The sequence below is a fragment of the Sorex fumeus genome, unplaced genomic scaffold, assembly GCF_029834395.1.
Source record: "Sorex fumeus unplaced genomic scaffold, SorFum_2.1 ptg000086l, whole genome shotgun sequence".
NCBI lineage: Eukaryota > Metazoa > Chordata > Mammalia > Eulipotyphla > Soricidae > Sorex > Sorex fumeus.
In genome coordinates, this window is record NW_026606143.1 from 18,443,445 (window position 1) to 18,455,735 (window position 12,291).

The 12,291-nt window shown below is 35.8% G+C and overlaps 1 protein-coding gene across 3 annotated transcripts in view; it reads left to right on the plus strand.

Annotated features, from left to right (window-relative positions):
* Positions 1 to 12,291, plus strand: part of DMD (dystrophin) — a 2,292,284-nt gene that overhangs the window by 992,586 nt on the left and 1,287,407 nt on the right. For all 3 annotated transcript variants that reach the window (XM_056131284.1, XM_056131279.1, XM_056131278.1), the window contains one exon: positions 7,960 to 8,132. In XM_056131284.1, coding sequence (XP_055987259.1) covers positions 7,960 to 8,132 — 173 coding nt within the window. The remainder of the gene's footprint in view (positions 1 to 7,959; positions 8,133 to 12,291) is intronic.

The following is a 12,291-nucleotide window of genomic DNA, read 5'->3' on the forward strand; positions in this document are numbered from 1 at the left end:
GTAGGCATGAGTGACCATATGGGATGCTTGGGATCAAACTCAAGTGGGGCACAAGAAAGACAAGCTCCCTAGCTGATGTACTATCGCGCTGGCCCCCGTTCTTGTTCTTTCATCCCCATGGGCACTTCATTTTAAACATCTGCCCTAGTGGGGTATCTCTTTGTCTGATGGTATCTTTCTTGAGTCTACATATAACACCTTCACTTCCCATAGATCTTTACTTAAAAACCAACTGTTTAATATGCTTTTCTTTGTTAACTAAAATCCCAGCACTTGCATCATATCCTATACAACCTTCTCCCTTTTTTTGCTCCCCAATTTTCTTGAAATTGGTTATGAAATATATTCATTTATTCTGTTTGTTTACATTTTCCTCAGACTTGTGAGGGCAAAGATTTCTATTCCTGTCTCAGTATTATATTTCCAGTCCATAGAGCGTGCCTGGTATATGGTGGGTTTTCAACAGATATTTTTGAGTTAGTGAATGAAGACAGAGATAACGCTCTCAGAAAATTAGAGATAAACACGGAGCATAGCAGAAAAAGGTAAGACTAGGCAGGCAAGTGCTGTGTGGCAAAGATGATAATTAACAGTACTGAATGTAGGAGACGAGGAAAAAGGTGCATAGACGAAGCAATTAGTGAGCTAGCAAATAGAAATTTCCTTTAGAAATAAAGTGATTCACCAGTGCTTGTAGTCATCTCCTCACATAAGTCAGTTTGAGAAATGGAAATGGAAGAATTACCAGAGAGCAATTTTATATTTCTTGAATGAAGCTCATAACACTTCAAACAAAAGTTTTATTGAATTATAGAGGTAAATTTTAGATAAAATGCACTAAAACAACTATCAGTTTTATATAATCTTCTATTTTAACTTATTTTTGTATATTTGAAATTATGTGGTTTTGTTTTTCACAGAGCGGTTTTCTTCCTATTGAAACACTTTTTACTGGCAAAATATAAAGTAACTATTTTATGTATAATTTCTAGCTTCTTTATTGGAAACTTCAAAATCGAAGTCAAAATTGCACAGTAATATATTACTTAAAAATCTATTAAGACCTTTAACTTCATAATTTTAACCTCATGCATTTGAACTTTCCCCCTTTGTTACAGAACACAACTAAAGATGTCTGCGTATTATAGATATTCTCATTTTAAACTTTCTTGTTGAGCATTTTAAGCAATTATGGAGCTGACTTCTACCTTTTGTACCTGAGCTGCCTATTTTCAGAACTAAAGTGACGGTCAGCAGAAATCATGCTATATAGAAATACTAGAAATCATACTGGCACTTTTCCATAGTGTTTTTTGAAACAAAATAGCTACTAGTAAGAAATTATGTTAAACGTTGGACATGTGAATTAAAACTTGTCCCTTGCATATATGAGGCCCCGAGTTTGATCTCTGGCACAATATCCCCTCCTGCTGAAAGTGGGATCCCCCAAATGATGTTTAAAATTCAATATACTTTTATAACACCTTCCTTCCTTCCTTCCTTCCTTCCTTCCTTCCTTCCTTCCTTCCTTCCTTCCTTCCCTCCCTCCCTCTTCTCTTTCCCTCCTTCCCTCCTTCCCTCCTTCCTTCTCCTCCTTTCCTTCTTTCCTTCTTTCCCTCCCTCCCTCCCTCCCTCCCTCCCTCCCTCCCTCCCTTCCTTCCTTCCTTCCTTCCTTCCTTCCTTCCTTCCTTCCTTCCTTCCTTCCTTCCTTCCTTCCTGTTTGGTTCGTACCCAGCAATGCTCAGGGCTTACTCCTGGCTCTACATTCAGGGATCAGTCCTGCCAGTGCTCAGGAGATCATACGGGGTGCCTGGGTTTGAATCCAAGTCTTCTGCATGCAGGGCAAATATCTGCTGTACTGTAACTCCAAACCCTATAAGGTTGTTTACAATGAAGTTGCTAAAAGTGAGTACAGTTTTCTCAGGTGGCTCTATCCCCTACTGCAGTCCTATTTGGTTTCTAGAGCATCTGCTTTGACATTCATACACGGAGGTTTACCATTTCGCTGGGTAGGAACATGCTCTATAAATGATACATTCTGAGATCAAGGGACCTCTTGTCACTTTACATTAAAACAGGAAAAACTAAACAGCTGAAATGTGCCCCTTGTAGAGAACAGAGCATAGTTAAATTAAGAGTTATCGGAGACCTCAGTCTCAACCTGATTAGTTGGTAAATAGGCTCTTTGTTTGGCTCCCTAGATAAATTGTATGTAGTCTCCGGTTTCTCCTTTTGGCTCATTGAATATACTTATTATACAATACTTGTATAAATAAAGTACTTTGATGTTAGAATTGTTTATGTTATGAATATCTTATTTGAAAAATGGTTTCTCTTCTTAAAGGGAGACTCTCATTTATAAGTGTTCTTTGTCTCAAAGATGAGGCTGTGTTTCTGTGTCTTGACTTTCAATGATACCTAATTTAAACTATAAGCCTTGAAATGAAAAAACATGAATTCATGTAACTTAGTTCGTCAACTTAACTTTTTCATCATTGTGAATATTCAATTTCCGTCCTAAAATTGGGAAAGTAACTTTTCTCTCTAATCTTCCCTCCATTAGTATATAAATTGAGTCCTACTTAATTTATCTATTTCTGAGTCAGTTTCCACAATGCTATTTCATAATATGAAGAAAGGACTTAAATTATATGATTTAATGTGCAGAGGCCTTCCAGTAATTCAAATATCTTTTTTGCAGGCAGAGTGCCTAACAAACATCTTATAGAGTGGAAATGGGTATTGGAGGGATCAGTTTATAGGGGCATATCAAAATTAAGAAAAGAGTTAACCAAACTGTGGGTATTTCATCATTTTGCTATTATATTTTTTCAGGTAAGATAGGCACTATTCTGATATAGAACTGGGAGTTGTATATTCTATGGTGATTATGGAGATTTTCCTATCACCATAGCAACTACATAGCCCAAAGTTTCATTTTCGGGGGTCAGAATCTATAAAGATCACTTATTTCTAGACAACCTAAAATAGTAAAAAGCTATAAAAGATTTCATCTATGACTTTAAACTATGGAAGCTGCTATAGAATTTTTCTTGTTGCATATACCATTTTTCTATGTGCAATGCCTCAGGGAAGAGAGTATGCGTAGGGTCTTTAAAAAGGATTTTTTGGATTTCAGCCCATTTTGACACCATTCTCTGAAAATGCACCAAGGAGCTATTATCTAGCTATCCAGGGAGTATGACATTGCCTGCCCCAGTTTTTGCTTTTCACTTTCCTCATTTAAGATAGAATATTTTCTGTTCTTTCCAACATGCTGCCCAACATTTCTAAAACCACGCACAACTCGATTCTGAGTTTCTTTTGACAACTTTCCAGAGAACCGGGAGCTCTCCAGAGATTCAGATTAAAATCAGGAAACTTTGTAAAAGCAAATTGTCAGGGAGACTCTGTGTGTATGTATGTGTGTGTGTGTGTGTGTGTGTGTGTGTGTGTGTGTGTGGTATGTACCCCTCCCCCCGCCCATCAAAGGCTTCAAAAACATTTCTTTTATTCAGGTCTGTATTTTCTCTTTCCCCTCTCTTGCATTCACCCTCATAAGAGATTCTAGCTATTCACTTGGAAGTATTTTGGCTCTCAATAGGGAGAGAATGGTGGCTGGTTCCTGGATGAGATTTGTCAGTCAGCTGCCTGATTTCTGTCAAGTGAAGAGTTCCAGTCCTTGGGCTGGCAGCCACGCTTAAAACAGAATCCAAGATGCTCAGCACAAGGGTTTGAGCAGGGCACATGCTGCTGCACTTTAGCTGCCCGGCTCCTTCAAGTTCACACAAACCACAGACCAGGCATGTTGGTGCATGTATCTCAGCCACTGAGCTAATTAAGCTGTCCAGGTAGACTGAACTATTCCATGCTAGGCTTCAAGGCCGAGGGGATCAGAAGACGGTAATGCCAAAGGTGACTCACAGAACCAAAATGAAGATGAGACGGATACTGACTGTAGTAAGTGGCAAAACCTTGGGAACACAGGACTCTGTGAACAAAGACCCCTTGGCCTTCGAGCAAATCTTTGCTTTGGCCGTTTCTATTCTGCCTTTTGTAGCACAATCGTTTCTTAGGTTTAAACAAGTAAGCTGTCTTATAGTCAGTCTAAGCTACTTTCAATGATGTAGTATAAGAAGATGATTGGAAACAGTCTACGCCATGCACATTTATGTTTCCACCCACTGTGGATGATGAAATTGCTCCACCTATGATCTCTAGTGACCTGAGTTGGACAAGTTGATTTCTTATTTTAATCTCTAGCTGGGAGTTTTATTTATTTATTTAGCATATTTAACTTATTTGACTTAATGACCACTCTCATTATCCCACGAATACTCTTTCATCCGTGGCTTGAAATATGCGTTCACTTGGTTTGGCTCTTTAGTCTGATGTGAATTATTTGGGCATTTTTACCTTCTTCCTCTGCCACTGTTTTGCATGGAGCTTCATAACTAGGTAACATTTTTTTCCTCACTCTCTTTTCTTCACCGTCAAAACCATGTCAAGGCATTTTTACTGCAGTTGCACAACACCGTATAACCAGAGGTTCTCAAACTTATTTGTCCATCCACCAATCCTTTCTCAGAAAAAAAAGTCAGTGTCCCCTCTGGAAATCTACCTTCTTTAAATATACAAACAGAAAGCACTCCAAATTGCATCAGAGACTATTACTTCCCCTTAGATCATTTCATTACCTCAAGAAAATTAGCACACCCTCAGAAGCACTCCTCAGACAGAGTTAAGTTTAAGGTTAGCAAAAATAAGAGTTTCTAATCACAGTCTGTACATGACTTTAAGGAGAATACTTTGTAAATTTACAAAGAACTTCTCTCTTTCCAATGTCAAGTTGTATACACCATAACCTGTGTGTCTCCCCTGATGTTAGATGGTTTGTAGTTAGATGATTTGTAAGTCCCAGGAGCACAGTGCTTTCTTTATTTCTAGATTCTTTAATGTAAACATTAGTCCTCAACCCTCCCAACTGACTTTAACTATTCTGCTTTCCTGTTTCTACAGATTGTTTTCCTCAAGGTAAGTTCACGTACACTCTAGTCATGCAGTCTTTGACTGAGATGGGAAATCTCTCTGAGACCTACCTGTAACCTCTCTACTGCTGCCCAATGTGACTTGTATAGTGTCAGTTAGAATCTACATTCTGGAATATTATAGGCCCATCACTAGCCACTTTCTATCTAACCCATTCAGTGTGTCGTGCATGAGTAAAATCTTCCATAGTCTTATCTAGAATATGCCAGAACATTCATTTGATTGGAACTTATTAAACATTATCTCTATATTTATTTATCTTAACATTAAACACCAGCTCCCTATATCAGAGAACATATCTCTAATTAGTAACATCTCAGCTCTAGTCTCTGCTTCAAGTAATCACAGGATAATAGGGGAAAAAAACATTTGTTTATAAGTGTGTAGAGGTACAGTACAGGAAAAAAAGGCTCAACTTGTGACTGATAGAGCTTAAACAAGTCAGTTGGTGCATCCAGGAGCCAGAGCTTTGTCTAAAATATAAAAAAATCGCCCCAGCTAGAGTGGATGGCTTATGTCTATAATTCCTTTTGTTGGTAAGACAGGGAGTGGTGTGGCACCACCATTAGCAGACATCAGGGCTTACTCCTGACCCTGTGCTCAGGGATTACTTCATTGTGCTCAAGGCACAATATGCAGTGCTGGTGCCCATGCTTGAACCGGGGTTGGGCCCATGAAATGCATGGACCTCACAACTTACACTGTCTCTCATACTGTAGCTCTATTATTTTACAAATATGTCCGTTGGAATATAGACAAAGGACTCCACTGTGAGATAACCCTCTCTGGAGCAACAATGGAGTCTAAAACTTAAAGATGTATCTGCTGTTTAATTATACTGGAACCAGTTTTCAATATTCTTTGCCTAGGAATCACAGACCATGTAGTAATGTGAGCATATGAAGGATTCAGCAATAATTGCCATGCCATTCTTTTCTTCAAAATCTGAAGATAGTTGCTTTATGGATATATGTAGCTTTATACTCTAGAGGAAATTCAATATGATCATGCCCAGGTCAAGCTTATTGCCTAAACGCACAAAAACAGATAAACTCAACCCAGCTATTCTTGTATTAAACTTTTTTATTCACCTCATATTCTTTTACTCAGTGACTTTACTATTCTGCTGATGCCTAGGCCAGAAATCTGGGAATTATTCAAGTCTAAATTCTTCCCCCAACTCATGGTTGCTGAATTCTGCCAACTCTCGTTCCTAAAGTCTTTTCTCAATTCAAATCAAACTGAATGCCCACTGATTATGCTATTATATTTTTATTAATCTAATCTTTGTGATGACATTAAATGTGATTCCCTTGAAATTAATTTTATATCTATATGAAGCTCAAATGGAAGTATTTATGGATAATATATAGGAAGCAATTCATAAATATAAATATGTAAAAAATGTAAATGTGTAAAAAGGAAAAGCAAGATGTAAGTGTGGGAGGATATAAAGAAAAAAAATTTTCTTGATTCAAGAATTAGCCCTGGAAAATTCGTTCATGAGGACTCTTTACATTCAATGTCCATAACATTTTTAAATTGGTTTCAGAGTTATGTTCAGAATTTTGAAAGTACATCATTAAGCATTTTAGCCTCCATTTCATGACCTATCTTTCACTAATCCTCTACATTTCCAAAACATTGACCAAAATATAACTATCCGTGTTCTCTATCTTTGTGTGTGACTTACCGTCACATTCTTCCAATTGAGATGTCTACCTTAAATTCCACTGCCTTTGTGAATTGGTTCCTGAGCTTGAATGCTAATATTTTATATGAAACAATCCTTCTATGCATTTAGACCATTCGTCATATTTATTCTTGTCATCCAGCTGGGACTCTGATATTTTATTTTCACTTTAAATTCCAAACCATAATTGCAACAAGATAACTGTAAAAGTTCTTGAGAACAAATATACACACACCTATTTAGGTTTCCTCTGCTTTGCTCCATGTATATGGAAGAGCTCATTAAGTGTTGCTGAATTGACTTCCCAGTGACCATTTAAGTGAGAAAATACCCAAATGTATACTAGAAAAAATATCCATTTATGCAATAGAGAGATTAATACAGATAATGCTTCTCTACTCATAATCTAGTAGAGCACTAGATAAATAACCCAATGTTACGTATAGGTAGACTGGAGGTGGGAAAGTAATTTGTGGAGCTTTTTTATAAATTTATTTATGTGTGTATAAATATACACATAAGCTTTCTTGGCTATACCAAGAGAGACCTTCTAGAGAGTTAAATTTTTACACATTTTTAGGCCAGTAACATTGTCCAGCAATATGAATACTGGAGATAATTAAAGGTCAAGGATGTGGTTAATTGAAATAGGAATAACTATCAATGGTAAAGGATTAGAGTATAGTCTTTAAAATTTGTTTGCATCCTTTTAAGTTTGAGACAGACAAATGTCTAGAAGTTGTAGTATTGAGTTTGGAGTTATGAACTGAAGTCCAAGTTAGAGGTGGGTGTTTGGGAACATATGATACAGTATATTTTAATCTATAAGAGCACATGGAAGGGGTCATGGATAGAGAATGAAATAAGTATATTTAAGTGAGGGTAATCCAATATTAAAAGACCAATAAGAGGAGAAGAATGATCCAGGATAGGAGACTGGGAAGCAATAGAGAAAAGGGTGTATGCAAAACCAGAAGGATTATAGTTAATAGGTGTCAATTGGAGACATTTTTGTAAAGCAGAGAGGGGAATTATCTGTATCAAGATGAGGAATGAAATGTTTACTACATCCAGGCTTGTTGAAATTTAGAGCTGCTGAGTTTAAAAGTCAATATTCAAGACTCACAATGGTATCTGTTACTTCTGGGATTTTCCTTTTTCTTTTATTCTAAACCTCTGATTGATTTCTTATTTGTTTTAAAATGTTAATATTGCAGAATATAAAGGATGCCCTGAAACAAATCTCAGGTCAGATTGATGTTATTAACAACAAGAAGACAGCATCATTGCAAAATGCCACGCCTACACAAAAGGTGAAGCTTCAAGATGCGCTCTCACAGCTCTATTCCCAGTTGAACAGAGTTAACAAGACGTACAAGGAACGACAAGGGTAGGTCATGCTTTCCTTTGCCTCAATGTATAAACCTGTTTGCAGGGAAACTCAGAGTTCATAAAAGGGTTCTCCATGGAGAACAGAGAGGCATGGAGGAAGAGATGAGAAAGGTTCCCTAACTTTGGAAAAAGGTAAGTAAAAGAAGAACCAATAATGCTAAACATTGTTCAAAATAAAGAGGTAAATTATAGAAATTATTCTCTATTGAAATTAGCATTATATTGGAGCACTGTATTATCTTCTAAACATTTGGGTAATGTCGCAACATATTTGTCATTTAACTATGATAGTTTAAATGGCAGTAAATTTTAAGATATATATCTCCAATCAAGTTTGAGTCTTTTAGGCACTTTGTGTGAGATGTAAGCAAGCAAAACACAGTTAATTTTTACATATTGTACCAACTTTAGTTTGATACTCGATGCTGTGAAGTTTCCTTACTTTTTTGCTACCAGAAATTTGATACGCTGTTTTTAAATATTCCTTTTAGTTTTTCCTTAATTTACTTAGATATTGATGCCAATTTTTAAAGCCCACTTCCTTTTCCTTTGCTTCAAATAAAAATTAAGGTATTTTTTTCTTTTTAATTTTAAGTTAAGTGTAGCAAAGCTCTAACAGTCTAGACAATTTATGGCAGATACCAGTAGTCTTAAAACAGTCTTTGTTGGCATTCAGGAAAGAAATCAGAACATTTGTTTAATAATTATAAGCACCACCTTGCTATCTTTGGTATCTGTCCAATTCTAAACATCCTTACTTAATTTCAATTCTTCATTCATTGCAATGATCTGTAAAACTTATTTGTCAGACAAAAATTCTCTCTATAGGCAATAATTATTTCTTCTTTGTTTATAGTTACCTTTCATTCATAATTTGCTATTGAAAGTTTAAAAATTTTAGTACTTATCCTGCACCAGCAAGTTCCGTCCACCATTGTATGTCAAAAACCCAACTATGAATGATTTTGTAACTCACAGTGCTTTAATACAATAAAACTTTGAAAAGAAAAAAATTTAAAAATGTTTTGGGGTGCAGAGGGAAGTGATCATCACATGCTTATGGAGCTATAGGATGAAGTGAAAAGTGAGACTATTCCCTTTGAAAATTAAAAACAAAATATTTAAAAAGAGAATTTTAATACTATAATCTCATTCATTTAAGATGAATACTCACTGATTCATTTGAACATAGAAAGACTTAACATTATCGCTTCTCATTTGGTCAATGTCACTATTTATTACTTCCTCCAGTTTCTGTTCTGACAATACTAATTTGACTGGAAGAATTCCAGTTATTTTAAAGTTTTTGGGTCTGCTAGTTGTTCAGGTCTCCCCTTGAGTATTAGATCCTTCTTAAATTCCTAAATCTATTAGTTGATCATAAATTATGGAAACATATATTACTTTCTCATTTAATATATAAATGACCCATTATTATATTTACATCTGTTGCCAGACCAGTTTCTTCCCTGAAGCATCATGCTTCACAGTGACCTACTTGTAGAATGTAGCACACAGTGATCCATTTGTATACTTTTCTGCCTCCTGCAAAAGTTCCTTAAAGATAATATCTATGGCTCAAATTATGTGTGTAACACAGTATGAAGCACATAGTGTACGGTGAGTCTATCTGGACACAGGCTCTCTTCCAGAAATTTACATAAATTTCCTTCAGTATTCTAATAGAGGAAAATATCTGGTCCCAGGTTATTATTTCTAGTATTTATGTAGAATATAAATTATTTCCTTCTTTTAATGAACATTAAAGGCGAGCATATTAAATGTCAGATACACTGTTGGCATTCTTTTTGAGGCCACTTTACTGTCTTTCCAAAATATGTGTCCCATCAAGCCAGGCTTGGTAGTGGAAAACTCAGTAACCTTTGTGTATATTGCAGAAGACAAATTTATAACGCCACCAGAATGCTTCTCTCAATATCCCAAATTGAGTGATTACAGTTCTCTGTAAAATACTCTGATGAGATCCATTCCATCTCCCTCTTTAGGGGTATTCATGTCTGTTGTGCTCATTTAATTGCTTCTCTTGTCTTATCTCAGATATTCTTCTTTGTGCCCAAACATCTTTTATTCAGATTTTTTGTACCCACATTACAGGCCACTATTACAATTCCATAAGAATCTTGAGGGTTTCTTGTATATCCAGTGATCGCTCTACTTCTCTAGGCACTTGCACTAAAAACAGAGGTAAAACGTCCTGCTTTTGGAAGCTATCCCCTATTTTACTTATCTTTTGATATTGGGCTAAGCATTATATATAGAGAGAGAGAGTGGAATTAATGTCCAATGCACACAAATAAGTAGAAATTTCATGCCAAATATCAGATCTTTTCTCAATCAGAGACTAAAAGAGTATCTGAATTTTACTCTGCTTTGCATTTTGTAAGAATTGGTCAGCCTATGCTAGTTTTTAAAAGACTTTTAGGATTGATATATGAATTTAACTTTATTTTTAATGCATGTATATCTAGTTTTTCCAACACCACTTGTTGGATAGTTTTTCTTTCACTTTATGTACCCAGCCTTTTTGTTGCAAAAAGTTTATTAGTTGACTATAGATCTGTAGTTTGTCTTTGGTACTTAACTTTAACCCAGTGGTTAAAGATTCTACCTTTATTCTACTGCCAAACTATTTTGATCATTATGGCATTGTAGTATAGTTTCAAGTTAGGTAATGAGATACCTCCCAATTTCATATTTCTCAGTAAGTATCTTGTCTATCTGTGGAGTTTTAAGAAAAATCTTATTTCTTAATAACCAAACTAGAGGTTAAAGGAAAGTACTTTTATGCCTGTGAGAAGGATATATCAGTATTTTTCCATTTATGATTCGGCTAAGATAGTTTATTGGTAGTGATTACCACGATATGGTGATACAAATCACCCATAAACTCAGTGACTTAAAATTAACATTTATTTTAATGCTCTTGGATTTTTAGATTGATAATAATCTCTTTGATGTAGTATGATCTTGACTGGGCAGCAATTTTAACCTATGACTACTGAGACAGACTCATATGTGAATGATGGGTAAAGGTATACTCCATGTATCTTCATTTTGGGACTAGGGGTAAAGGATATTGGGCATGTTCTTTTCACAATGGGTCACCAGAGCATGAATAAATCTTAACCTCCCAAGAGTACTTATGATCTGTATTCATATCAAGTCTACTCATGTTTGCCAAAGCGGGCCTGGCATCAAGAGATTAGGATCATAGTCTCTTCCTGCAGTGAAGAAGGAATGAATAATTGGTGCACAATAATCCAGACTCTATAGTTAATAACAAAGAATTTTTACAATTAGAAAATATCTTAGTGGTATTTTCCTGCTTAGTACTTTTCCAGGAAAGTCTGCATCACAGAGATGTTCAGTGACTTGCCTAAGAACATACTAAATAGGACATCTGCATATTTTCATTTCACAAATAGTTAGATCTAATAGTTTTGCATAATTTAGTTACAATAAGTTACAAATGCAGTAAAATATATTCATCTCTTGGCATTCGTAAAGCATAGGTTCTAAGACCATCATTAATCAACAAATTCATGAATGTCATAATAGCAAAAATCTCTAGTACTAAATGCCATCAAGTAAAATCCACATTACTTTTTAGGTGAGGGTAAGTAGAGAATTTAAATGCATATGTAATGATGACTGCTTGCTCATTCACTAAGATACCTATTTCTAGACATTATCTTTTTCAACCAAGAGAATTTAGATGTGTCTCAGTAAAGGTAAAGTATAATTGAAATATCACAAGTGAGTCCTTTCAGTGAAAATGCAAATATAGAACACAGTAAGAGTTAAGCGTATAATTCCCATGCATCCATTTGCATGCTCCCATTTATAGAATGCTCTCTATATATATATATGATAAGTAATTTAACTTTATGTAAATTAATAGCACTGCACTGTCCTGCACTGTCCTCCGGTCGTTTATCGATTTGCTTGACCGGGCACTAGTAACGTCTCACAACAAATTGCAAGATTTGTCGTTACTGTTTTGGGCATGTTGAATACGTCAGGGGTAATTTTCCAGGCTTTGCCGTGTGGGCAAGATACTTTCGGTAGCTTGACTCTCAGAGAGGAACAGAAGACTCGAACCCAGATCAGCCTCATGCAAGGCAAACACCCTACCT